Source organism: Sus scrofa, chromosome 17 (genome assembly GCF_000003025.6).
Source record: "Sus scrofa isolate TJ Tabasco breed Duroc chromosome 17, Sscrofa11.1, whole genome shotgun sequence".
Classification (NCBI taxonomy): Eukaryota; Metazoa; Chordata; class Mammalia; order Artiodactyla; family Suidae; genus Sus; species Sus scrofa.
The window spans coordinates 28339933-28363624 of record NC_010459.5 but is presented as its reverse complement, the minus strand read 5'-3'; the positions used below and the strand labels follow the sequence as shown (position 1 = coordinate 28363624).

Below are 23692 nucleotides of genomic sequence, written 5' to 3'. Positions count from 1 at the left end.
TTTGTGGAAGCACAGTGATGATTCTCTAGAATGTTATGCATAGATAGCTAAGGCCAAGCTTCCTCAAATGCTAATGATTGTTACATGCCTAAAGGTCAGAATAAAAGCTTAACCATCTACCAGCTACCAGCTATATGACTTTTAAAATAATAAAAGAACTTATAAAAAGCAAAACTATATTCTGCATCTATAGCCCCCTTCTCTCTTGAGGCAACCCTAAAGAGCACAATAAAAGCAGTGTGGTTTCTTGAGGTGGTGCTCTTGCCCCCCTCACCTTGTTTTATGTTAACTTTTTCCTTAAGTTTCACAGCACCCGTTCTTCAGCCCTAACTTGCTGAGCTGGTCTCGGCATGGACTCACTTCCCCACAGACCTGTCTGACCTGTAACATCTTATATCTCAGCGTGCTACTCTTCTTACCTCTGATATGCATGCTGCTCGTCGGGGCTGACCTGGCTCTTTAGCCATCAGCCCTTCTGCTCCCTTTATGCACATACCCTGCCTGGTTCCTATTATGTAGGTAGGAACCTATTTTTTCCCAATCTGAATCTACTTCAGATTAGAAAATTATGCCGGGAACTATATTCAACATCTTATGATAAACCATTATGGAAAAGAATATGAAAAAGAATATCTATCTATCTATCTATCTATCTATCTATCTATCATCTCTGAGTTGCTTTGCTGGGTAGCAGAAATCAACACAACATTGTAAATCAACTATACTTCAATAACATTTTTTTTAAAAAAAGAAAATTACATGACACTCCCGGCTTGGACCCCAGGGATGAAACTGAGCAGGGGTGGAGCAATGCAGAGAGGGTACCAACTCACCACTTTGGCTCAGTGCTGATGCCCTTGGCTTTGGAGTGGGAATCTGAGTGGTGTGACCAATGGCAGGTCCTTAAAGGCTCCTCACCAGTGAAGGAGATGGTGATGATGGTAACCCCAACCTTGGAGATCCCTGCTGTGCTTCAGGGGTGGGGTGTGCGGCGCTAGGAGGAGAGGCCCGGGTGCATGGGCTGCATCTGTGTGTCCAGTGTGGAAGCGCATATCATGGGGACCTGCGAGGGGCCAGGGTGCTCCAGGTGGAGGCAACACAGAGACACAGGACCTGCCTGTTTATAGATAGTCAGACGAGGTGGAATGCAAGCCAAGCTCCAGCCCTTGTCTGAGGGAGTCAAGGAAGAATCCAGAATGGACACTTGACCAGAGGTGTACACTTCCTATAACTCTTGTAAGGACTCTAGTATTGAAAAAATAATTTAAAAGTTTCACAAATATTTTACTATTTACATTGCAGAGCCAAATTTCTTGCCAAGTAGGGAGCTTGGGGGCTATGTAACCTACGTTCCAGTTAATCCTGTATGGTGTTTTTTTTTTTGTTTGTTTGTTTTTTTTCTCTTTTGGCTGCATCTGAGGCATATGGAAGTTTCTGGGTTAGGAACTGAACCCGAGCCACTGGCAGAGACAATGCCAGATCTTTAACCTGCTGCGCCACCAGGGAACTCCCCGTGTGGCTTTGAGAAAGAAGTTTCGGTTATAAAAGGAGTCTGTGTGGACATCTTGACTTCTCTTGACATCCTTTTTTTTTTTTTTTTTTTGTCTTTTTGCCATTTCTTGGGCCTCTCCCGTGGCATATGGAGGTTCCCAAGCTCGGGGTCGAATCCGAGCTATAGCCGCTAGGCTACACCAGAGCCACAGCAATGCAGGATCCGAGCTGCGTCTGCAACCTACACCACAGCTCACGGCAACGCTGGATCCTTAACCCACTGAGCAAGGGCAGGGACCGAACCCGCAACCTCATGGTTCCTAGTCGGATTCGTGAACCACTGCGCCACGAAGGGAACTCCTTCCCTTGACATCTTTAGAACAACACACGCACACAAATGTTTAACGAATGGCTGGCAGATAACACACAGAAACCATAGGAATGCAAGCTTGGCCCTCTAGGGGCAAGGAGGTGCAACTCGTGCCCTGCCTTCAGCCAACACAGTTAGCTAATAACGCGAAAGTAGTTACCCGAAGGGAAAGAATTTTGCCCCTCGTAAAAGATTTAAATAATCCACTTTCCTTAAAATATCATTGTCTAGGTTGACCCACTCCATAGTTCGTTTATATCAACTACAGTTGGTTCCAAGAGTAACACTGAGGGTTTGGGACGGAAATGCTGTAAAATTTGGTTGTGACGATGGTTGTACACCTATAAGTGTAATACAATTCATTAATTAAAAAATATAAAGCCATAAAGTGGGAAAGTAGGAAAAAGTCTAAATGATCAACAACTGTAACTGCTTCTAATCTGCAAGGAATAACCCATGAATCCGTTAATCATTCTTACCTCCTTGGAGGATAAGATTTGGCGTAACTCTTTCCTGAGATCAATAAAACGATCGTGAAAGAGGGCCATGCACCAGGGCTCCGTGAAGTAGCTGGTGAGGAAAGAAAAGATTCAGTTAGCTGGAAACCTTCTCATTACCACTAATAAAGTATTTACCTGCTTCTTTTGCCTTTATAAATTACAGTCCTGGCCCTTTTGCAATCGTTTGCTCATGAAATGCCTTGTGGAACAGCCTAGCCAATCAATTTTGTAAATGGATGTCCCTGATGTAAGGCCAGGCTCCATAATTACATTTAAAGTGGTTTAATTCAGAGCTGGGGCAAGACCCAGTGAAGAATCCTGATTTTATCAGAATTTAAAAGCCTGAAGACTTGTAAAGAACGGTGTCTCCATTATCTGCCCTCGTTTGAGAAAAACAGATTGCAGGATTAACTGAACTGCTGCATAAAGAAATTAAATTTGGGTAGACAATAACACCAATGTTGTTCATCATTAAGGCTTCTGGATTAATAATGACCAGAAAAACAGGCCACCTCGGTGTTGCAACACGCTCTTCGGGCAACTGCACGGACACTTAATTGAATCTCTCTTTGGGGAGCTGTTCTTTGGGTGGCCGGATTTGCTCACTTTGCCCTAAAAACTGTTTGAACGAATGCTTTCGTACGCGGAGGACAGTACGGCCATCCGTTAGGCACAGGGGATTGCTGGATATGTGATGCATTCTTGGAAGAACCAAGAACACTTGCTGGTATTTTCACTCGTACTTTGTTCTAACGCTAAGTAGGGTTCGGAACAGGAAACTTAGCTTCGGGATTAGAGACATGTGGACAGACAGTGTGGGTTCTGCTCTCTGGGTGTGAGTCTGTAGTTCCTGGGACTATTAGTGGATGTCTTGGGTGTGCACAGGAAGAGAAACCCGTACCCATGTGCAGACAAGAAACTTCTGGTTTCTGGGGCTTGAAGCTAATTCTTAGGAAGGAGGTAATGAGTCCCAGGAATGCCAAGGCATTAAAGGACAAGGGCAGTGACAGCATGTGTAGATCAGCCTGGCACTTGGCTACATCACTGAGTACCTACCAATGCTCCCTGGACCAGAATATGACCTAATTTTATGCTTAACTATCTACTTCGTCGTTCAGGTCATATATTCATCCAACTATTAATTCCACAAATATTCACCCATACCCATCCTGTGCCCAGCACTGTTCTGGGGACAGGGAAGACAGCAGAGGCCAACACGGACAAATGTCCTTGCCAACATGAAGCCTATATCCAAGCGGTCAAGATATCCATGGACCGCCTATCAGTGAGAACTGCTTAGGAAGAGACACAAATCAAGCAGGAATGGGAGAGCAAGGCTCACACCTAAGGCAGTGACCTAGTGAGCGAAGCCCAAGCGAAAGGGGAGAATGAGCCACGTAGAGATTAGGGAAAGAGCCTTCCCAGAACAGTAGGTGCAAAGGCCCAGAGGCAGGGGTGTGCCCCACTCTCAGGGAACAGAGATTCAGAAGATGATGGGTGGGAAAGATGCTCCTGTTGGCAGAGACCACACAGATGTGCAGGATAACCGCTCCATGGCCATCCAGCTCAGCATTAGGCATCCTGTACATGTTCACTGGATGAAGGAAGGAGTGATTAATGCATGCATTGCACAAGGCATGGTATCTGCTCGATACTGCCTGGCCCCGACTGGTCTTTCATTAATAAAGTTCTGCTAAATAAATAGGTGACAAGATTCTGCAAAATGCCCGTGATGGGCAGCACTATGAAAGAGAGGCCTCACTGGGAAGAGTGGGAGCACTGTGGGTGGGCCAGGCTCACAGGGTGGTCTGGCCGAGCCCTGCAGTAGGGAGGGCCTCAAAGGGGCACTGGTGGAAACCCAGAGCTGTGAGTGACCCAAGGCTGCTGCATCCTGAATAAAAAGAGTTGGTGGGAGCTCTATCTGGGGTTCTGGGCCCCACAAACCCAGGCTGACATCCAACACCCCCACCCCCTCCAATTCCTGGATCAAAGGCACCAATGCCAGGCTGGCCACCTCAGGAGGTATCAGCTCAGGTGGTGATGTTCTGACACATCTGAGATGGCAGCTTCTTGGACCAAAACATCAGGGATGCCTAAGCTCACACACTCGAACACAGCCCTGCCAGGCTGGGCCCTGCCTCTTGGGGCTAAACAGCTCCCAGGAAAGTTTCTGGGAATTATAGACTCGCAAATATTGAAGCTATCCTAATGCCTAAGTTAGAAACCAGTGGGCCCTATTAAGTTTGGGGCCATCTTTTCTCCGTTGTTGGGACTCCCCCCATCCCCTCCCATAGGTTTCCCTGGCAGCATCAGGGGTTCCCACCCTCTTGGTTTCCACGGCAGCATCATGAGTTCCCACCCTCCTGGTTTCCAGGTCTCTAGCCACAACCTTCTAGGTGGCACAACCACATCTCTTGGCTCTCCTGGCACCAGCGCAGCCCTGTTCCAACTTCCCAGGCACTGCCCAGCGCCCTCATAGCCCTCGTCTCTGTGGTACCATCTGTGACTCTTCATCATGTGCCTCCAGGCAGGTGCTTGGGGGCAACTCCACTTCTCTTCCAATGACTGCTGCCCACCCTGGGCTCCAGCCCACCATCTGACACCCACATCCCACAGCCTCCATCCATGAGGCTGAACACTGAAGACTGGAGAGGCCTTAATCTTCTGAAAATATAGCTACTAAGCCCATCTGCACAGGGCCTGTGGAGGTGGAAGAGGAAGTTGGATGTCTTTGCAGATTCCAGTGCTTTGGAACTCACGGCCTCCCACGCAGCGTCCATCAGCAACGGCGCCCAAAGACTTGAGGACCGTAGCACATTGAGTCAGGAGGCCTGAAATTTCTTCTTTCACTCTCCCATCACTGTCTCCTGTGACTAAGCACCTGGGGACCCTTGTCCGGAAGGTAACAGCCTCGGAGTTCCCCTTGTGGCTCAGCGGAAACAAATCTGACTGGTATCCATGAGGATGCAGGTTCAATCCCTGGCATCACTCAGTGTGTTAAGGATCCAGTGTTGCCATGAGCTGTGGTGTAGGTTGCAGACACGGCTCAGATTTGATGTTGCTATTGCTGTCGCTGTGGTGTAGTCCAGCGGCTACAGCTCTGATTTGACCCCTAGCCTGGGAACCTCCATATGACACAGGTTAGGCCCTCAAAAGCCAAAAAAACAAAAACAAAAAGACAACAACCCAGAAGGTAATAACCTCTGCAGCCAACTGTTTGTGGCCAGTGTCCCTGGGATTTGTCTGTGGTAGCCAGGCCCTGAAAACCAAAGTAGCGGGCTAATTCCTGAAGGTTCTTTCTTGCTTTTCTTACAGCTTCAACGATGCCCGAGGCCATTACAAGGGGCCATGAAATGCCAGCGCCCATGTGGGGAGCTGTGTGACATCTTGGAGCCCCTCCATGTGGGCCCCTCCCACATTGGGGGGGTGCTTCTGTGCATCTGTCTTAACCTTCATGGCAGGCGGTGCCCAGCTGAGCCTCCGGACACCAGCCATCTGAGCCACATGGGGGCTGGAGTGCTGGAAGCCACAGCCAACTGCCTTTGCAAATAGCTGTGGGCGTGGGGGCTTCCAGGGGGGCCTCCTCTGCACAGGGTTGGGGGCTGGAGCTCCGGGGGTGGTTCTGACCAGAGGGGGTCCGAGTCCAGCTCAGGCTTCTCCCAGCTCCAGGGCTGTGTCCAGGCTGCCTGCTGCTCTCTCTGCTGCCTCCTCGCTACAGAGACTCTAAGACCCTTACCTTCCATCCGGCCTCCCTGCCTGGTGGGCAGCCCAGAGGACCTGATCCACGCCCGCACTTCCCCACGGCCATCCAGGTTCGAGTCCAGTGCAGACCTCCTCCTTGGAGCTGACTGTGGCCTGAGTGCTTCCGCCCACTTCACCACGTGGGACACTTCTGACCCTGCAGGGGGGCCAGTCCGGGGTGTGTCTTAATCTCTAAGGCGCAGCAGGCGATAGGGCCCCCAGCATCCAGCAAGCCTGGTCCTGGGGAGACTGAAGGAGCAGGTGAACTTCCTGCAGGGCAGGGCAGGCCAGGCTGTTTCTCTCTCCCCTCCATGGGGAGCTCCTGTGCCAGCTGCAGTGACCGCGTTCAGGGTGGGTGAAAGCGAGTTTGGGGTGGTGCAGACCCTGTGGACCTCCTCAAAATCATCCTACAATCATAGCAGCCTTCATACTTAAAACTGGAAAAGCTCTGAATTGAACCAAACTCATTTTGCAATCAACGAGAACATTTAGTCCCATGAAAATCATCTGCTTTTGATATAGGTATGTGAGAAGGACATTTTACTTTAAGAAAAGTTTTAGGTCAAAGCAACATCTTCTCAGATCCACCTCCTAGAGTAATGACAATAAAAACAAAAACAAACAAATAGGACTTAATTAAACTTAAAAGTTTTTGCACAGCAAAGGAAACCCTAAACAAAACAAAAAGACAACCCACAGAATGGGAGAAAATGTTTGCAAATGAATCAACTGACAAAGGATTCATCTCCAAAATTTATAAACACCTTCTGCAGCTCCATACCAAAAAAAACAACCAACCCCATCCAAAAATGGGCAGAAGATCTAAACAGTCAATTCTCCAAAGAGGACATACAGATGGCCAAAAAACACATGAAAAGATGTTCAGCGTCACTAATTAACAGAGAAATGCAAGTCAAAACCACTATGGGTACCACCTTATACCAGCCAGAATAGCCATCATCCAAAAGTCTACAAACAGTAAGTGCTGGAGAGGGTGTGAAGAAAAAGGAACCCTATTACACTGTTGGTGGGAATGTAAATTGGTGCAACCACTTGTGGAAAACAGTATGGAGATTCTTCAGAAAACTAAAAATAGAATTACCATTTGATCCAGCAATCCCACTCCTGGGCATTTTTCAGAGAAAACCATGACTCGAAAAGACACCTGTATTCCAATGTTCATTACAGCACTATACACAATAGCCAAGACATGGAAGCAACCTAAATGTCCATCGACAGAGGAGTGGATCAAGAAGATGTGGTACATATACATAACAGAATATTACTCAGCCATGGAAAGGAAAGAAATAATGGCATTTGCAGCAACATGGATGGACCTAGAAATTACCATGCTAAGTGAAGTCAGCCATACAATGAGACACCAACATCAAATGCTTTCACTGACATGTGGAATCTAAAAAAATGACACAGTGAATTTCTATGCAGCACAGATACTGACTCACAGACTTTGAAAAACTTATGGTTTCCAAAGGAGACAGGTTGGGGGGTGGGGGGATACACTGAGGGTTTGGGATGGAAATGCTATAAAATTTGGTTGTGATGATTGCTGTACAACTATAAATGTAATAAAATTCATTGAGTAATTAAAAAAAAAGTTTTAGGTTGAGTTCCCCCCGGTCCCAAAGTGAATGATGTCTGTGTTTTAGCTTCTTTCCTTCTCTATAGAAATGAGAGGATCATCTGGAACTTGCCAAGGCATGGGGTGTTGGTGTAGTGGGATGGGGGGGCAGAGCTGCGTTAATGGCCCCCAGTGTCGTGGATAACTGACATTGGCGATAAGATCTGGGAAATGTATGTTTCCGTGAACGTTGTGAATTTTAAACTAGCAAATATTAACTTATTTCCCAATTTATATTCAAAATGGGAAGACTAAGTAGCCTCCGTGATCGCCTGGCCGTCTTCAGGAGAGCCTTGGGTAAGAGCAGGGCGATGATGTGGCTTCCACGTAGCCGTGTAGACATGGCGCCCTCATTACAAAATTCGTGGGTACAGAGCTGTGAGAACAAATTTGTACAGATTCTCCAGGGCCCAGATAAGACGTTCCTGCCTCCGTTCATTCTGCCAGTGGCTGGTCTGGTTTATTAGGGGAACTTGACAAGCTCCATCACCTGTGCAAGGAATATGCTTTTCGATGAAGGCCCAGGCAATGTCGACTTGAGGAACTGAATTAACACTTCACTGGTCGATGTGGTCCAATCATTAAGGAATTGATCAGACTTCTCTGGAGCTCATCTTCGTCCAATCATGCAGCCCATTTTATCGGCAAAAATTGCATCCGCTGGGTGGGGACCTGGGAACCAGCTTAGCCACTGGCCACGCTGGATGCTGAGAAAAGCAAGGGGACGGGATGTATCATGAGAGGGTGCGCACAGCGGGCTCCAGAGAAACGGCGTGTCTGAAGGGAAAGACAGGTGGGAAAAGGGTGTTGTTCTTTCAAGTCTGGATCCCCACCCCAAGGCCAGAGCCTGCGGCAGCAGGGAGGGAGAGAGAGATGCAGAAGAGTGAGGCCAAACCGGGAACGCCCTGGTTCAGAAGAGGGAGGTGGTGGGCAGAGAAGAAACACACCCCTCTCCCCAGGCTTTTTTTTTTTTTTTTTTTTTTTTTTAATGAAAAGCATCCTCATTTTTTCCTGGTGTGATAAGAGTCAGTTTTTGCTTCTGGACCCGGCAAGAGGGTCCCCAGCTGCCATTCACACCTGCACGGAGATTTACTCCAGAAGGAAGGTGGCCGAAGGGTTGCCTTTTTTCCTGGGGGTGGGGAAGTGCAGCTGGGGTCCTGAGACCATGATGTCCACGTGGCACATGTCCTCTCCTGTACTCACAGCACCTTGGATTCACGGTGATGGACACACCCCTCCTGCAAGGCCCGGGCATAGGTGATGTCCAGCCATGAGCCTCAACCTGTGGGCTGCAGCGTGGCTGAGGTGGGGGTGCTGCAGCATGGGGGTGGGGGGTCCTCGTCTCTACTGGGGACATGGCACACACAGAAGGAAGGAAGCGACAGACATCAGGGCCCATTGTTGAGGCTGCAGACAGACACCCCAGGTGGGACCTACAGGTGTCCTTGCTTTGGCCTAAACAGTCTTTGGAAATTGGATTTTCTTGTACAATTCATCTTAGGTTGCTTGTTCTTTATATCTTCTAGCTCTTTGTTAAACATTTATTGTAACTTCTTGATCTGTGCCTCCATTCTTTTTTTTTTATTTTTATTTTTTGCTTTTTTAGGGCTGCACCTGTGGCATATGGAAGTTCCCAAGCTAGGGGTCCAATCGGAGCTGCAGCTGCCAGCCTATGCCACAGCCACAGCAATGTGGGATCCCTAACCCACTGAGTGAGGCCAGGGATCGAGCCCACATCCTCATGGATACTAGCTGGGTTCATTACCACTGAGCCACAATGGGAACTCCCAGTGTCTCCATTCTTTTTTCTGGTATCTTGGATTATCTTTACTTTCATCACTCTGAATTCCTTTTCAATCTTTAGATTGCCTAGCTCCTCATCATTCAGTTGTTTTTGTGTGTTTTTATCTTGTTCCTTTGTCTGAAAGCTATTTCTTTGTCATCTCATATTGTCTAACTCAGCCGTTCTTAAAAGGACAGGTTTGCCTACACTGGATCCTTGTGGGTGGCAGCAGCCAGTTCAAGCAGCCAGCCTGGCCAGCATCCCTCATCTACAGGGCCACGGTAGGCACGTGCATGGGTCCACCAGGCCTGGCTAAAGACTCTGGGTGATGTGGAGGTGTCAACAGCAAAGCCCTCTGGGAAAAATAAGTTGGAATTTAGGTGATAAGGTCTAACCCTTCTTTAGTGCTACATCTTTAGTGCTGCCTATAGGGGTCTGTGTGCAGAGACCTCCAACCTAACACCTGGGATTAGCGTCCCCAGGGCAGAGCTATTCTGCCTGACACCCTCCCCGAGCAGGCAGGCTGTGTGCAGAGAGGATGGGCCAGTCCTGGATCTGGAGCCTGAGCAGCACATGTGCCCGCCAGAGAGACCCCTGCCCCTCCCCACTGGAGACGTCCCTATAAAGCAGCCCCAGCCCTGCCCCCGGCCTGTCCCAGAAAGCCTGCTCTCCAGAGTGACGCAAGTGACACCGGGCAGGAGGACCTTGTGGGAACCTGATTCCAAAGAGTTGGTAACAGAGGCAGGTGTGTAAACACGTCCTCAGAAGCCACCTGTCTCCTGTCCCCTTCTCCAGGCCGGTGTGAGTGCCAAGAACACACATGCTGTGTCCTGTCTTCCTTTCTTCTTCCAACCATCTGTCCATTGTCCATCCTTCCTAACAGTCCAATGAGGCCTTTCAAAACCCTCTGTCTTTCCTCCTGATGCCCACTTTCCTCCAGTTCTCTGTTCTCTGCCGCCCCCATCCACCCTGCAGAGAACACTCGTTCCCTCCCTTCATGCTCCCTACTCCTTTCTATCCGAGGCATCTTTGGAGTGGACTTCCCATGGCTGCAAAGCGGTGAGGGGGAGTTGCTAGGGGACCGTTCTTTGTTGTTAATCTAGCCCTTGTGTGCCAGATGCTTTGCTGGGCTCCGAGGGGACCACTAGAAGCTGTGGTGACACCCCACCCCACCCCACCCCCCCGACCCCAGCCAAAGTGCACCCTTCAGAATGGAGAGGCTGGAGTGAAGGGCTGAGGACCAGGCGGAGGCCGGCGTGTGCCTCAGCCAGGAGTGAACTGCAGGCAGGCGGCTGTCCTCAGATCTGCGGCCTCCCCAGTGCTGCGTTTCTACATCTGCCTCTCCTGGGCAAATGTTTGCCTAACTGCAGCCCTTTGGGAACCCATCACTTTTTGCATGGACTGTATCATCAAATACTTCAAAAATGTTCTTTAGGGAGCTCCCGTTGTGGCTCAGTGGGTTACAAACTCGACTAGTATCCATGAGGATGCGGGTTCGATCCCTGGCTTTGCCGGGTTAAGGATCCTGGGGTTAAGGATCTGGTGTTACCGTGAACTGTAGTTAGTGTAGGTCACAGACACGGCTTGGATCCCACATCACTGTGGCTGTGGTGTAGGCCGGCAGCTGCAGCTCTGATTTGACCCCTCACCTAGGACCTGCTATATGCCACAGGTGCAGCACTAAAAAGCAAAAAACAGAAGTTCTTTAGGTTGCTTTGCCTTTTTTTTTTTTTTTTTTAACTGAAGGAACTTCCACTGCCTTGTCCTTAGCAATGATACCTGTGAAAGCACAGGTATCATAAACTTGTTATATTTTTTTCTTGTTCTTATTGAAGTGATTTCATCATTAGTAAGACGTGTGGCTCTCCCACCTGAAGTACCCTGTGTGCTGCCCAGGTGTGCTTTTCTATCACGCTTGGTGGTGGAGGTGCTGCCACCTGGGGACACAAAATCACAGTCACGGTGCTAAAGTTTTTTTTTTTGGCATTATCGCATTTCATCCTAATCCAGTCCTCTAAAGTGGGGCTTGCTGGCCTATTTTACAGATGAGGAAACGGATTCAGAGAGGTTAAATGACTCACCCAGTGTCACACAACTGACACGTGGCTGAACTGGTCTTAACCAAAACTCTGCTTGAAGTGACAAGTCTAGCTCTGAACAACTGCACAACCAAATCTCATTTCCCGAGCCTTTCTAGCAACTTTCTGAAACTTTCTAGCCCAGTTTCCTGGATATCCCCTGCATTAGCTTTAGGTTTGATTGCAGTTATTAAAAAATTCAAAAGAACTCTGGCTTTCAAAAGGCATAGGTATACTTTTTTCATACAGAGAAAGTCTAGGTGGGGTGTCCAGGATGGGCATGGTGGTTGCAGCACTGTCCATGGTGCCCTCAGCCTCATGGAGCAAAAATGGCTGCTGAGCGCCAGTCATCAGAGAACATTCTTGGGTGCAAAAAGGGAAAATGAGGGCCCTTCTTTTTATCTTAGGGATAATTCCTACAAGTCTCACTTGGCCCTTCTATTTATATCTTACTGGCCAAAGACTTGTCATATGGCTTCCTTGGCTGCAGGAGAGTCTGGGAATCATTGTCATTTATTTTAGGTACAACATCCTCTAAATCAGGATTCTGAAAAGAGAGAATAGACGTTGTCTGCTATGATGTCCAATCAACTCCACAGCAGCTACTTGAAAGGAGTCTTAGAGTTAAGTTTGTGAAAATTGGGAGAGTGTGATCAGCTAAAGTTCCCAGAACAAGAACTTAACAATCGCTAGAGTCAAACCTGTCCCCAAATTAAAGATCACAGGAACACACACACACACAATATTTTCCACATGTGACAGCCACTCCCAAGCCCACGGGGGAGCCCTGGTGTCCTCTGCGTCCCCATCCGGCCCAAGTTGGCTTAATGCAGAGGAAAGGAGAGAACAGTCTGTGTTCACACTGTGAGGCTGCGTTCTGCGCATTTTATTCTGCCCTTAAAAGAAAGTGGATTCGTGCATTTCAATACCGTTTTCAAAAATAAGAATAGGAACAAATAACCATTTCCAGTTAGCCCTAGGTCTGCTTGGAAATGAAATTACACGTTTCTGGGGCAGTGGTGTTTACTCAGGGTGCCACACATTACAGGGGCGGACGCAGCCCCGTGATGCACTGGGACAAAAAGCCCTGCAGACCCAAGTGGAAGTTCGACGTGACCATTTCCTGCCCAACGTGAGTTGGCCAGAGTCTCTGTCTAATCCCCTGATTGCTCTCAGGCAGATCTAGAAGGTAAGATGAATGATTTTGAAAGCAAAACCAACTAGTGATTGGATAGTCAGCTGTAACTGTCACCTGCTAAAGATCTAGACAACAGAAAACCGAATGTCCTCTGGATGTAACGTGGCTACGGTGTTGTTGTCAAAAATCTAGGACTGGCCTCACCAGATAATGGATGTTTACTACTCTAAGGAAAAATGCCTCCCAATGCCCTGGCACTGAAAGCAAAATTCTCATCTCTGGCAGAAGTCAGCCAGCTTCTGAACGGCTTGTAAGCAGCCTCTCTCTTACTGCTGGTCAGCTCCCAGCTCTGGGGTGTGGCCAGTTACCTTGCTGTGCCCAGGAACCAGAGCTAACAGCTTATAGCCGGGCACCCGGGGAGCCCCCCAGCCCAGCTGCAGAGGTGCTGGGGAGACAATCTTGAATGGCTCAGAGGAGGAAGGCTGCTTACTGTCGGCTGGGGCACCGAAACCGGTGTGATGTATCTGCCTGTGAGTGGACACGCCCAGAACCGCCTGCGGAGGGAGGTCCTGGCCAGCCCCGGGCCAGGGGCCAGGAGGCCATGCTACCTCTTAAGCACATGTCTGTAAGATATTGTCCACACATCTGTCCCGAGTCAGTGTCAGCACCCAGATTTTGCTGAGGCTGGAGCTCAGACCGCCTGCCACCCCTGCCTCTGGAGTCTTGGTTTCCAGAAATACTATTTCTGCATGATTATCTGAAAGATCTGTCTGCTGACCATTTGTTTTTCTGAGTCCTGGACACTTAGCCCAGGAAAAACCATGCTTCACCTGAGAAAATGGAATACATTTCTCTTAGGCACCTTGCAAATCTAGCTATGGATAAACATTTCCCTCCTTGCTTTGACCTTAAAGGAACCCAATGCCACAGGTGCAAGTTTACTGCAGAAGCACCCATGCTGCAGAGGGCACAGTCTCTCTACCTGGGCTCAGCTTCATGTTGCTGGCTTGCCTCAAGTGTCCCATTCACTAATGGCCTCGTCTTTTCACCCCACTTGTTAGCTTATGTCATCTTGAGCTGTTGCTTTACCCTCTCAGCCTCAGTCTTTATAGCTACAAAATGGGGATGATAGGGGTCCTTGCTGGAAAGAGTTACTATCAGAATTCTCAGAGACACTAGGAGAAAGAGGTTTGGCTGTGTGCCTGGTGCAGGCTCCATATATTGTGTTCTTGTTGTTGTTCTTAATTATCCTATTGTAGACATTTGTGTAAGTTTCCTCAGATCTTTCCTGGTGTGAACTAGAGACAAAATAAATTATTAAAATGAACACTCTCTGTTTGCTGTTTAGTTGAAAGAAAATCTTGGGAGTTCCTGCTGTGGTGCAATGGGTAAAGAATCCAACTGCAGTGGCTCAGGTGGCTGTAGAGGTGTGGGCTCACTCCCCAGCCTGGCACAGTGGGTTAAAGGATCCAGCATCGCCACAGCTTCGTGTAGGTTGCAGCTGAAGCTCAGATTCAGTCTCTGGCCATATGCTGCAGGTGCTGCCATTAAAAAAATATATATATATTTCTTTGGCATAACTCTGCCTTTCTTGGTGGCTGCTTTTATTCCTTCTAGGGTGTCTGCATGCCTTTATTTTAGCTGCAGTTTATTTTTATTTATTTATTTGTCTTTTTAGGGCCACACTTGCAACATATGAAGGTTCCCAGGCTAGGAGTCTAATTGGAGCTACAGCTATTGGCCACAGCCACAGCCATAACAACCTGGGATCTGAGCCACATCTGCGACCTACACCACAGCTCATGGCAATGCTGGATCCTTAACTCACTGAGCGAGGCCAGGGATCAAACTCGCAACCTCAGGGTTCCTAGTCGGATTTAACCACTGAGCCATGACCGGAACTCCTTAGCTGCAGTTTCAAAGCAGCGATTCATTTTAGCTGCATCAAGGTAGGAGAGACGTCACACCATTCATGAAGTTTTGTCGTCCACTAAGAAGTTGCCTGCGGAAATAAATGACTGTGGCCTCAAGTGATTACGTTGGTCTCAGTGGATGGAAGTTAAAAGGGTTAAATGGAGTTCCCTCTTTCTGCCTGTTTATTCTGAAGAGGGAGCCAATTCGGGTGAGATGGTTAACCCAGCTGCTGGTCAGATGTGTCCAGAGGCAGAGAGGAAACGGTGGGGTGAAGGTGGAGGCCCTCCGATGCCCAGCTGGGCTGCATTTTCTTCTGACCTGATTTTTTTTTTTTTGCCTCTCTCACCAGAGCAAAACAGTCTTCTCATGGCAACTGCATAATGTTCATACAGCTACAGATTTCCTGTCAATGTACGTCGACCTTCAGGTTTCTCTTGACGTTGGGATGTCGCCTGCCCAGGTAGGGAGCCAACCGGGCCGCCCTCCCAGCCCCGCCTGTTGGGAGAGCTCGGGGACCAGGCCCACACCCGCCTCCGTGTACCTGCCCTCCTCGTCCCTCTGCGGCACGTCCTTGCACGCTGCTGGTGTATGCGGGGCTGTGTTAATTGAATTTGGACGAGACGTCGAGTGCCCTGGAAGTTGTCCAGCTATTTACATTGATTTGCTACATAAATTCGGGACTCGGAGTCGGAGGCGAGGTTCACATTTAATGCCGAGGAGAAAGGAAAGCTCTTAGCGCCCCGCTCCCCTTCCTGCGCTCCTCTCCTCCCAGCCTGCGCTGCTCTTCATAGAAAGCACAACCATTTTCCTTTAATTAGGCTGCAGAGAGCACAGGCTAGCATTAGGCCACTCAGCCACTCAGCCACGCTCGCAGCCATGGCCATTTCCTATCTCTTTTCTGTAGGAAAAGAAAAAAAAAAAAGAAAGTGTAGCCAAGCACACATAACCCCCCACAGGTCCGAGGGCGGGGAACAAAAGAGTCAGGTGGAGTTACCTCTTGTGAGACAGTGGCCACGGGAGCCCGGCAACCCCCAGAGGGAAGATATTTTGCTGCCTCATGAGCCCTTTGGTTAAATTAATTGCTTGTTCAATTTTAAAGGAGTGCTTAGTAGAAATACCATTCACTAAGTATCCAATATATACGGCGCGGTTAATAGATATTTGAAATAAGTAATTACGATAGGTATAAAATCATTCCCTTTCATAACAAAAAAATGTCTAATTAATATACTTTTCTTTTTTTTTTTTTTTACTAAAGCTTTTACAGAGATGATAAACGATCAACTGCTTCTTCCCTTTCTTTGTCGCTTTTCAGGTTTGGTAGTTTGCAAAAAATCAAGTATTAATGTTCCGCTCACATAGTTCTAGTTCTTATTTCCTAAACACACAATAATGAGGGTAATGGATATGGCCACGTATACAAGAATCCATAAATCTATGATATGGCTTATATATGGAATCTAAAAAAAATGACACCAATGCATTTAATTGCAAAACAGGAAGCCCCACAGACATAAAACACACACTTATGGTTACCAAAGGAGAAAGGAGGGGACGGATAAATTAGGAGTTGGGGATTAAGAGATACACACTACTATATATAAAATAGATAACTAACAAGGACCTATGTATAGTGCAGGAACGCTACTCAAATGTCTTGGAATAACCTACAAGGGAAAAGAACTTGAAAAGGAATAGATACATGTGTAATGGAATCACTTTGCTATACACCCAAAACTAACACAACATTGTAAATCAACTACACTTCAATAACAAAAAGGAGTTCCCTTGGGGCACAGCAGGTTAAGGCTCTGGTGCTATCACTGCGGCAGCTCGGGTCGCTGCTGTGGGGTGGGTTCGATGCCCGGCCCGGGAACTTCTGTATGCTGCTGGCATGGCCAGTAAGTCTGTAATCCCTAAATCCAAGCTGATACAGACAAGTGAAAGATAAAAACAAGTGGAGGTGACAGGACGACTCTTCCTTACGGTCCAAAGCTAAGGAGTCAATGCAGAATGAATGATGGAGTTAGGAAAAAAATCACCCTTTGGCAAACCACACAGCAGCAATTGTTTCAGGCAAGAATTATTTATGAATGCTAAAGTAAGTGGGCCAAAGGATGATGAAACGTGGGATACGTACAGTCTCAAAGTAGCACTAACTGATTACAAAGGTAAAAACAGCACACGTGCCTCGGAGAAAACTGCCTCCTCCACTCCACGCATGCCCGTGGTTAGTAACACACATGAGAGAAGGAATCCAGGCCATGTGCCTCCAGATACGATGCACAGCGGGGGAGGGAGGGGGTGGTGCAGTGGTGAGGACACAGCATCACTCCCTCAGTTCTTGCCAAGAAGGCAACAACCCAAGAGCAACAACAAGGAAATGTCAGACAGACCCAGATGGGCAGGCGTCCTACAAAATACCCGGCCTGAGTATTTCACAAGTGAAGGTTCATGACCATAAAGGCCAAGGAGGTGTCGCAGGTTGGAGATGATGTTGCAGACATGGAGATGAGTTGCAGGGTGGGATGCATCATGGACCAGAAGGAGGACCTCAGTGGGAAAACAGACGAACTTGAAGGACTGAAGATTCTTATGTGTGTGGCACTAATGCCATTTTTATTCATTTATTTATTTTTGTCTTTTTGCCTTTCTTGGGCCGCTCCTGCGGCATATGGAGGTTCCCAGGCTAGGGGTTGAATCGGAGCTGTAGCCGCCGGCCTACGCCAGAGCCACAGCAACTCGGGATCTGCGCCGTGTCTGCAACCTACACCACAGCTCGTGGCGATGCCGGATTCTTAACCCACTGAGCAAGGCCAGGGATCAAACCCACAACCTCATGGTTCCTAGTCAGATTCGTTAACCACTGAGCCATGATGGGAACTCCACTAATGCCATTTTTAAATTCCTATAAGTGTTCTGTGGTTATGCAAGAACGTCCTTATTCTTAGGAACCACTTGCTGAGTTATTAAGAAGGGCATCCTGCCTGTAACTGACTTTCAAATATCAGGGAAAAGGGATGTCATTCCATCTGTGAAGTGTGTGTGTGTACGTGTGTGTGAACAGAGAGAGAAAGAATGACAGAGCAAGCGAGATGTTAACACTTAGGAGACTGAGGGTGAAGGGAATGGGGCTCGTCTGTGTTCTACTTGTCTAAGCTTTTTGGAAGTTTGAAATTATTTGAAATAAAAAGTTAAAAGAAATCACTCATTGCTAGGTCTTTTTACTGTATTACTCTCAGTTTAAAAAAATGGCAGTGGAGTTTAATTTTCAAATCTGAGCTCACAAGATTTTTGTGGCTGCACCATGCCTCTGAGGGACACAGGGTGTGTGCTGGGAGCACAGAAGATGCGAGAGTCAGAGCAGTGGCCAGTCCACCTGGCCATCAGTGGAAGGACACTCTCCCCTCTCAGACAGGGAACATCCTCCTTGATTCATCACGAAATAGCAGAGGCTTTTTTAGAGCTAGAAGGGATGTCAGATTATAGGTCTTAGAGAACCTCTTGTTTTGCAGTTAAAGAAACAGATTCAGGGCAGCAACTGCCCAGACCGAGGTATCCAGTCCAGGATCCACGAGCCGCCAGCCTCAAGCCACCAGCCACATGGCTGCCAGGTACTTGAACATGGCTTGTCTGTACCGAGATGTGGAGTATATGCAAAACACACATCAGGTTTCAAAGGCTCAGTATAAAAACAGAAAGAACATAAACTAGCTCATTCATACGTGTGACATTGATTAAATATTGAAAAGATGATAGTTGGGATATACTCAGCTAAGTGAAAATATATCATTACACTTAAATCCATCTTTTTATGCTTTTAACGTGACTACTAAAAAATGTAAAGTTTTTAGTAGGCTCATACTCTATTTCTACTGGACAGTACTGGTCTAGATAAAAAGGTAAAAAAAGCAAGCACTTACTGAATGGCTACCATGAGAAATATTCCAAATGCAGAGACAAATATGCTGCCATCCAGAGGCTACTATACCCGGAGGCTCTCGGACAATGAGAGACAGGGGATGTGTAAAAAGAATTACAATTCTGGGCGACAAGTGATGTAACAGTGTGAGTAAGCCCTGTGGTTCGCCTTCATGGGCTGGTGACACAAGCACAGGGAAGGGGTCGGTGTTTGCTGAGGCGCTGTTGAGAGGAGGAGCCACTCAGGGGTGCGAAGGTGAAGCCCTAGGGAGCTCTGGGCACCACAGATGATGTGTGTTTCCAGTGTCTGGGCGGATGCTGTGTAGGAGGAGGTTGGGTTCTAGCCTTTGACTACGAGGCTTGGACTTTCATCTCTTGAGTGATACTCAGCCATGGAAGGTTTGACACAAAAGAGGGAGGCGGGGTGTTCCCGTTTTGTGACCCAGGAGGTTAAGAACCTGACTAGTATCCATGAGGATGCAGGTTTGATCCCTGGCCTCTCTCAGTGGGTTAAGGATCTGACATTGCCATGAGCTGTGGCATAGGTCACAGATGAGGCTCAGATCCCACAATGCTGTGGCTGTGGTGCAGGCCAGCAGCTGCACTCAGACTGGACCCCTAGCCTGGGAATTTTGTATGCCTCAGGTGCAGCCCTAAAAGGACCAAAAAAAAAAAAAAAAAAAAAAAGAGGGAAGCGGTCATATGTCTATATTTCCCAACAGCTGACCTGGCCTGGGATGAGGCTAGCAGCAAAGGAACCGGCCAAGTGCAGCTGCAGTGATGGAGAGAGTGACTGAAGGGCAGAGCATCCTCAGCCAGTGGCCAGAGGGGGAGCAAGGAGGAGGGGCGGGGGGACTCTCCTAGGTCCTAACTCAGGAGATGGGGAAGGAGAGTCCAGGACGGGGAGGTGGACAGGGAAGAGAATGGTGATGAGTCCATCTCCCTTTTCTAACGTGAGGTGGAGGCGGACGTGCCTGCAGAAAACTAAGCTGTGAATGTCCAGTTGGCCAGACTGACGGCAGCCCAGACTGAGCTCTTGAGGGCCAGGGGAGGGGGAAGGGACGGGGCAGAGGGGGTGGGGGTGGCTAGTGGAAGAGATGGCCAGAGGATTGATGAGAAGCCAGGCAGCACCAATGCTTCCCGGGGGCTGATGGGAGGGGCACGGAGGGAGGAGCTAGAGCAGAGCAGTAGGAGCCAATTGCTGAGCCCCACCAGGCACAGACCCGTGCCCAGGGCTAAAGCAGAGGGAATTTGTGCAACTGCTGCAGCAGGAAGGCAGGGCACCCAGGGGCTCATCACAGGGCTTGGGCCTGGGCGGGTGGGTCCACAGAGGGTCAAGGTGAAGGGCGGCAGGTCTGCTGTTAGCACCAGGCAGTCTAGTGATGTGTTAGTTTCTATCTAGGAGGCAGAAGGATGAACCAGGGGGTGAGAGCTGCCCTTGGTGGAAAGCAGCAGTTGCTCATCGTCTCGGAAGAGGGGTGTTTAGTGCTTCCTGTTGCTGTGTCCCTGCCCTGTCCTGTCTGGGACTGAGTTACAGGGGGCCTGCCCTGATCGCAAGCGCCTTCTGCGAGCACTTGTTTTACGGCCTCACTCCTGGAGGCCAAGGGAATGGGCCCAGGAGGCCGAGATGGGAAGAGGAGACACTGGCCAACACCGTCTCTGCTCCCCCACACACCCTGAGCTCCCTGCTTCAACCCAGCTGGCTGCTCAGTTCTCTGCTGCACCTGAGAAGTAGAACGTCCATCATGGAAAGAACCCCACTCGAGCACACTGCTGGGAACTTCTGTATGCCTTGCATGTAGCCCTAAAAAGTCCAAAAAAAAAAAAAAAAAAGCCAGGATGCGCTCACTCCCGAGCATCCTCAAAGGGTCTGGAGTGCACTTAGCATTGCCTGGCGATCCAGGCACTGCCGGAGCAAATTCAGTCTGCTGCTCTCCCAGATGACTCTTCCTCTTGCCCCAAACACCCCTCTCTGCCTTTCTCTGCTCTCCACTGATGACCTCACCTCGTGCTTTACTGAGAAAACGGCCGTGGTCAAGAACTGCCTGATCTTCTCAGCCCTGGACCTTATTTTCTCCCATGACTCTGTCCCTTGGGCTGCCAGGATAGAAAGTTGTCCCAGCTCTGCCACTGTCCCCTCTCTCTTGCACCCTTTATTTGCTTACAGACAAGACCTGCCCTGTCTCCCCTATAACAAGCCCTCTTCCGCCTCCTTTTCCAGCCTTCAAATATTCCGCAGTTCTTCCATTTGTTGGAAAATTTCTCCAAATTGGACTTTTTGCAGCATCATCAGCTCCTTGGGTCATAACCACTCTCCTGGGCTATTTCCACTCCCTTCCTCCTCTGAAATAGCTCTTATCAAAGCCACAGCCAGCATCCAGCTCTCTGTCCTCCATGTGGCCCCTCCGTGGAATCCGACACAGCTGACCACTGCATCTCTCTGGAAGCAAGTCCTCCTCTTTGCCTCCGGCAAATCCCACGTCCTGCTCTCCCCTCCCCGCCTTTCCCCTCTCTTTCTGGCTGCCCCGAGGCATGTGGAGTTCCCAGGCCAGAGACTGGATCCAAGCTGCAAGTTGTGACCTAAGTTGATACTTAATCTACTGCGCTAGGCCAGGGATTGAACCTGCATCCCAGCGTTCCAGAGTCACCACCAATCCTGCTGTCCACAGCAGGAACTCCCCTGTTCTCCCTTTTGAACCACTTCTGCTGACCACTGAAACATTGGGATATTCCTGGCCCTTTTCTCTAGGAGCTGAACAAGAACAGATGTGACCTGGGGTCTGGCCTTGGCCAGAGTCAAGTGAGTGGTTGGAGATTTTGCCGGAGCTTAGAGCTAAAACACATCTCAAATTCTGACCACTTCAGCCCTATCCAGTTGGTCCAACCCTCTGTCTCTCCTCTGGGGAAATGCCAGGAGGCTCCTAACAGATGCAAAAACACGCATCTGATAAAGGACTGGTATCCAAAACATCCAGAACTCTCAAAACCTCACAAGAGGAAAACAAACGAGACAATAAAAAGATGGTCAAAAAATCTGAACAGATACCTCACCAAAGATCTACAGCTGGCAAACAGTATATAACAAGTTGCTCTGCATCATAAAGGGAAATGCTAATGAAACCAACAATGAGATCCCACGACACACCTATTAGAATGGCTCAAATTCCAACCCTGACACCAGATGCTGGCGAGGATGTGAAGCAACCAGAATTCTCATTCATTGCTAGTGGGGGTGCAAAATGGTACAGATGACCTCAGAAGATAGCAGTTTCTTACAAAGCTACACACATTCTTCCCATATGATCCAAAATTGTGCCCCTTGGTACAATTTCAACCCAAATGAGTTGAAAACTTATGCCCACATGAAAACCTGCACACAAATGTTTACAGCAGCTTTTGATTTTATTTTGTCTTTTTAGAGCCACACCTGTGGCATATGGAGGTTCCCAGGCTAGGGGTTGAATCAGAGTTACAGCTGCCAGCCTACACCACAGCCACAGCAACACGAGGTCTGAGCCACATCTGTGACCTACACCACAGCTCACAGCAACACTGGATCCTTAACCCACTGAGCGAGGCCAGGGATCGAAGTTCTGTCCTTGTGGATGCTAGTCAGATTCCTTTCCTCTGAGCCAGGATGGGAACTCCTACAGCAGTCTTTTAAATTAATGTTTCTGGCCAAGCCCACAGCACTTGGACGATCCCAGGTGAGGGATTAAACCTGCACCACAGCAATGACTCTGCCCACAGCAGAAACAATGCCAGATCCTTAAGCCACTGAGCCACCAGGCAACTCCAGAGCAGGCTTATTTTTAATTGCCCCAACTTAGAAGCAACCACAATGTCCTTCACTAGGTGAGTGGGTAAACAGCCTGTGGTAACCCACGCAATGGAATATTAGTAATCACTAAAAAGGAAAGGGCTATGAAGCTATGACCAGACATGGAAGAATCTTACAAAGATAGTCCTAAATGAAAAAAGCCAACCTGAAAAGGCTATGAACTGTATGAGTCCGAGTATATGACCTCTGGAAAAGGCAAAACTATGCAGGCAGTAAAAAGATCAGTGGTTGCCAGGGTTGTTTTTTCTTTTTTGTCGGGGTGCAGGGAGGGAAGGGAGGGATGGATGAATGAAGCACAGATTTTTAGGGCAGTGACATAATAATGTTGGACACCTCACTGTATGTTTACCAGACCCCACAGACTTACAGCACAAAGAATCAACAATGTAAACCATGGACTTCAGTTAATGGTAAAGTATCGGTATTGGGTCTTCAATTGTAACAAAGAGTCTACACAAATTCAAGATGTAAATCATAGGAAAAACTGTGTGAAGGAGAGGGTATGTGGGAATGCTGTCCTTGCCTTTCAATTTTTCTGTAAATTTAGACCTGCTCCGGAAAATAAAGTCTATTCACTTAAAAAAAGAGATATGTTGGAAAATATTTGCAATGTAGATAATAAGAATTATGAGTCCTGGATTTATGTATACATATACATAATACATATACACAATCCTTTTTCTTTTCCATTACAGGTTATTAGAAGATACTGGATATGTATCAATAGCAATAACTGTATAGATATAGATATACATGTATGTATGACTGAATCACTTTGGTGTACACCTGACACTAACACAATATTGTAAATTAATTATACTTCAACTAAAAACTAAAGGGAAAAATGTCGAGTGGAATGGATGAGTGAAGTCAAATAAAATCATGCTTGATCCCTTATCTTATTTAAATAAAATACAGGAGTTCCAGTCATGGTGCAGTGGTTAACGAATCTGACTAGGAACCATGAGGTTGCGGGTTCGATCCCTGGCCTTGCTCAGTGGGTTTAGAACCTGGCGTTGTTGCGAGCTGTGGTGTAGGTCAAAGAGGCAGCTCGGATTCTGAATTGCTATGGCTGTGGTGTAGGCCAGCGGCTACAGCTCTGATTGGACCCCTAGCCTGGGAACCTCCATATGCCGCAGGAAGCGGCTCTAGAAAAAGGCAAAAAGACCAAAAAAAAAAAAAAAAAAAAAATTAAAACAATAAAAATAAAATATAAATAAAAAAGAATTATGAGTCCTATTTTAGTGTAAACACTGATAAATCAAAAAGAAAAAGG

General features: G+C 48.0%; 1 protein-coding gene across 2 annotated transcripts in view; it reads right to left on the bottom strand.

Annotated features, from left to right (window-relative positions):
- Positions 1-23692, bottom strand: part of CFAP61 (cilia and flagella associated protein 61) — a 261717-nt gene that overhangs the window by 9710 nt on the left and 228315 nt on the right. For both annotated transcript variants that reach the window (XM_021077413.1, XM_021077414.1), the window contains one exon: positions 2341-2431. In XM_021077413.1, the coding sequence (XP_020933072.1) occupies positions 2341-2431 (91 nt within the window). The remainder of the gene's footprint in view (positions 1-2340; positions 2432-23692) is intronic.